Source organism: Nicotiana tomentosiformis, chromosome 1 (genome assembly GCF_000390325.3).
Source record: "Nicotiana tomentosiformis chromosome 1, ASM39032v3, whole genome shotgun sequence".
In the NCBI taxonomy this organism is placed as follows: Eukaryota; Viridiplantae; Streptophyta; class Magnoliopsida; order Solanales; family Solanaceae; genus Nicotiana; species Nicotiana tomentosiformis.
The window spans coordinates 102,852,056-102,855,304 of record NC_090812.1 but is presented as its reverse complement, the minus strand read 5'-3'; the positions used below and the strand labels follow the sequence as shown (position 1 = coordinate 102,855,304).

Here is a 3,249-nt window from a genome sequence, read left to right as displayed (position 1 = left end):
GATTAAAGACTACTACTTTCGTGTAAGGCTCTGATTCGTAATACAAAACTGAGAATAATACTTTACTCTTCTTTGTAGTAGCATACTAATTCTTGAGGCATGTAATGTGTAGAAAAGAGAGGAGGAAGCATATTATAGAGTTTTACTGGGTTTTTAGAGAACTACGTATAATGCAAATTTCTTCTTCTTGTCTTATCTGATCTGTTGCCTCTTTTTTAATTTCTTTTCTTGTTGTTGATTGTTAGTTCTTCCTGACTTTTACTTCTTTAATTGCATGAAGATTTTTACTTGTATCTTTTGTGATTAAGCCAAACCGTATGAGATTGAATCTATTGAATTTGGTCTACGATCGTCCATTTGAAAACCACATCTGTTTCAATTGAACTTATAACTTTCGACGTGGAGTAAAAATTTATTAAAATTACAAAATAATAGATATGAACCCACAACTTTAAAAATATATTAAGTTCAATGCTAAACTTTTTTACAGTTGAACCTAGGGTTGTTCATGGTTTGACAAAAAACCGATCCAAACCGAAAACCGAACCAAACCGATTAAGTAAACCGATTTTTTTCTTGATTTAGATTGGTTTTGGTTTTAAATTTTAAAAACCGATAATATTTGATTTGGTTTTGGTTCTATTATAAAAAATCGAAAAATAAACAGAATCAAACCGATAAATTATATATAAAATTTAATAACTATTTATATAAAGTATTATATCTTTTTGTAAATAATTTTAAATATTTTCCGCATTTTAATTATTATATATAGATTTTGGTTTATACTACTTATATCTTAAAAGATTGCCTAAGCCCAAAGTAATAAGAATTGGCCAATTTCTTTTCCTTTAAGAGACTCAAATCCTCTAAACCTACATATCTACTTTTGCCTAAAAGAAGAGTTACAAAAAAATCTATCACAAAAGTAAAAAAAAAGCTACTCAAATTGCAAGACTACGGTGTAAAGTTTGAGAATATTTTTATGAACGTAAGATTCTAATTTGTTACAATGAATACTTTATCATTGATTTAACAAAGTGATGTTAGGCATTACGTTTTAAATTAATTTTTCTTTGTTTACTGTAGGTATTTGAATTTATACTCTAGTAGTACTTAAAATATTGTTGTATAGTGTCGTTTTACTATTATCGACTTATCATTAGCTTATTAAGAACCGAAAACCCGAACCAAACCAACAACAACCAAACCGATGGTTTGTATTTAATTTGGTTTGGTTTTGGTTTTAAAATTTTAAAAACCGATTAAATTGGTTTGGTTTTGATTTTAATAAAAAACCGATCAAACCGAACCGTGAACACCCCTAATTGAACCCATAGAGTTTAAATCTTGAATCCAGCACCACATAAGTGATCCTATCAACAATTTTTTTTTTTTTAGGGAAAGGTGTAATTAGAAGGACAAAATTGCTTTTCAACTTAGCTGCACTGTTTTATAAACTGAAAAAAGAAAAAAAAAATTAGTTGCACTCTGGGTGAGAAAATTTAGCTTACAGGAAGTTGCCTGGATAGACTAGGATGTATAACTTTAGACAATAGTTCATACATTCACAGTTAAAATGTAATAAATCAATACACCAGGATCTCCAAGATTCGTACTCCACACTTAGCTAAAATCCATTGTTTTAGCCAATATCCATTGTTTCCATCTGAAAAGATAGCATTTCAGGATCATACTCCTCGTACACCTTGCAGAGAACCCAATCATCGAGCTGAAATTTTTGAACAATTAGAAGAAGCGAATTAATAAAATTAAACATTAACTCTAGATTAATTAACCAACAAAACTCACTCTCATATATGACACCATATATATTGAGTAATTTATTCAAGCAAAGGATCTAACTAACTATATACTACACTACTAGCGTAATAAACATTTACTTGCATGTTATAGCATGTCATTTACAAGTTATTTAAGGTTACCGATGAGTATCTATTAAATAAAGTTATCTGTCCATTTAAAAATGAAGTCTAAAATTTGACAATTAGAATTCTCTAAGAGGGTTGATGTTCAATTGGCCGGCACTTACCTTTCCGATATTGTGATCACAATCAATTGAACAACAATGCTGCCTTAGCTTATACTCAATCATACACCAGTGAGTTTTGCGCCCATGGTTCTGTTCACCTTCAAAGAAGAAAAGCTTCTGCTTCATCCCAACAGCCCCGTCTGGGCCAAGTATATTGTCATTTATACATTTCAATAATTTCCAGTAGCCATTCCTGGCTCGACGATTAGGACGAGGCATTATTCCGTATAACCGACGCCTCGGTGTCAATACGTAGCATTCCTTTATTCCACCACCATTTATTTCCCCTGCATGCAACCATAAAGTAGAGCTGGAAGAAAGGTTTCTCTCTCTATATATAGGAAAAGATTTAACTCCTATACTTTTCCAGTTTTCCCTTCCCATTAATTAATTTACGTGGTGCTTGAGTGCAAAGCAATACTTAGAGCTCGTTTGGTTTAGCTAATTTAAAATAGTTGATAAGCATTTAGTGCTGGAAAGAATAACAATCTAACTCCCTCTATCCTATTTTATATGAATGTGTTACTAATCGGAAAATCAAATAATTTTTTTCTTTGACTAGATTTTATCGAACTCTTTTTATATATTTTAAAATTTTCATGCAAACTATGTAAATTTTATTTAAAAATTCTATGTCTGAATTAATACAAAAAATTACACTTCACTTTGACCCTCTATGCCGAACTTCTTCACATAAATTATGAATATATATATTCTCGTTAATAGCCTTAGAAGATAAAAGAACATAAAATTTGGCATTGAGTTAGATGCAAATCGTAGTACCTGGAAAGAAATCTTGGGGACTAAAATCATTGATATTTGCAAAGATTAATCCGTCTATTGACAGCGGCTGGTTCTTGAATTTGTTGTTCAGCTGTTGAATCAGGAAACTGTCCAAAACCATTACTATTTGTCAAAACCCGGCCGCTAAACTGGCCTAACTGAGGAAGCAGACCCAGGAATAAAGATTAAGGGTTTAACCAAAAATTTAAAACCCTAGTAACTTGCAAAACTAAACACAGTTTCAGAAAGAACCCTATCTAAAGAGATGGAAGAACTGAAGAAAATTCGAAGTCGAAATAATAAGAACAGTACAGCGGCGAACAAGTTACTCCTATTATGTATCAACTGAAATATGTATACTCTCATTATTTGAGTTGGCTATTGGCTTCTCATGAATTACACAGGATATCTAA

At 31.2% G+C, this 3,249-nt stretch overlaps 1 protein-coding gene across 1 annotated transcript; it reads right to left on the bottom strand.

Moving 5' to 3' along the window:
• Window positions 1-1,645: 1,645 nt before the first annotated feature.
• LOC104087044 (NAC domain-containing protein 72-like) lies at window positions 1,646-2,957 on the bottom strand. Its single transcript, XM_009591434.1, has 3 exons — window positions 2,837-2,957; window positions 2,054-2,340; window positions 1,646-1,732 (listed from the first exon to the last, which is right to left on the bottom strand). The coding sequence occupies exons 1-3, from the start codon at window positions 2,955-2,957 to the stop codon at window positions 1,646-1,648; spliced, it is 495 nt and encodes a 164-aa protein (XP_009589729.1).
• Between the last annotated feature and the right edge of the window lie 292 nt (window positions 2,958-3,249).

Excerpts from the sequence above, each read along its gene's own strand:
- LOC104087044 (XM_009591434.1), bottom strand. The coding sequence starts at position 2,957 with ATGGTTTTGGACAGTTTCCTGATTCAACAGCTGAACAACAAATTCAAG. Across the intron at positions 2,341-2,836 it reads TCCCCAAGATTTCTTTCCAG|GGGAAATAAATGGTGGTGGA; the intron begins GTACTACGATTT and ends GGTTGCATGCAG. Across the intron at positions 1,733-2,053 it reads GTGATCACAATATCGGAAAG|CTCGATGATTGGGTTCTCTG; the intron begins GTAAGTGCCGGC and ends CAAAAATTTCAG.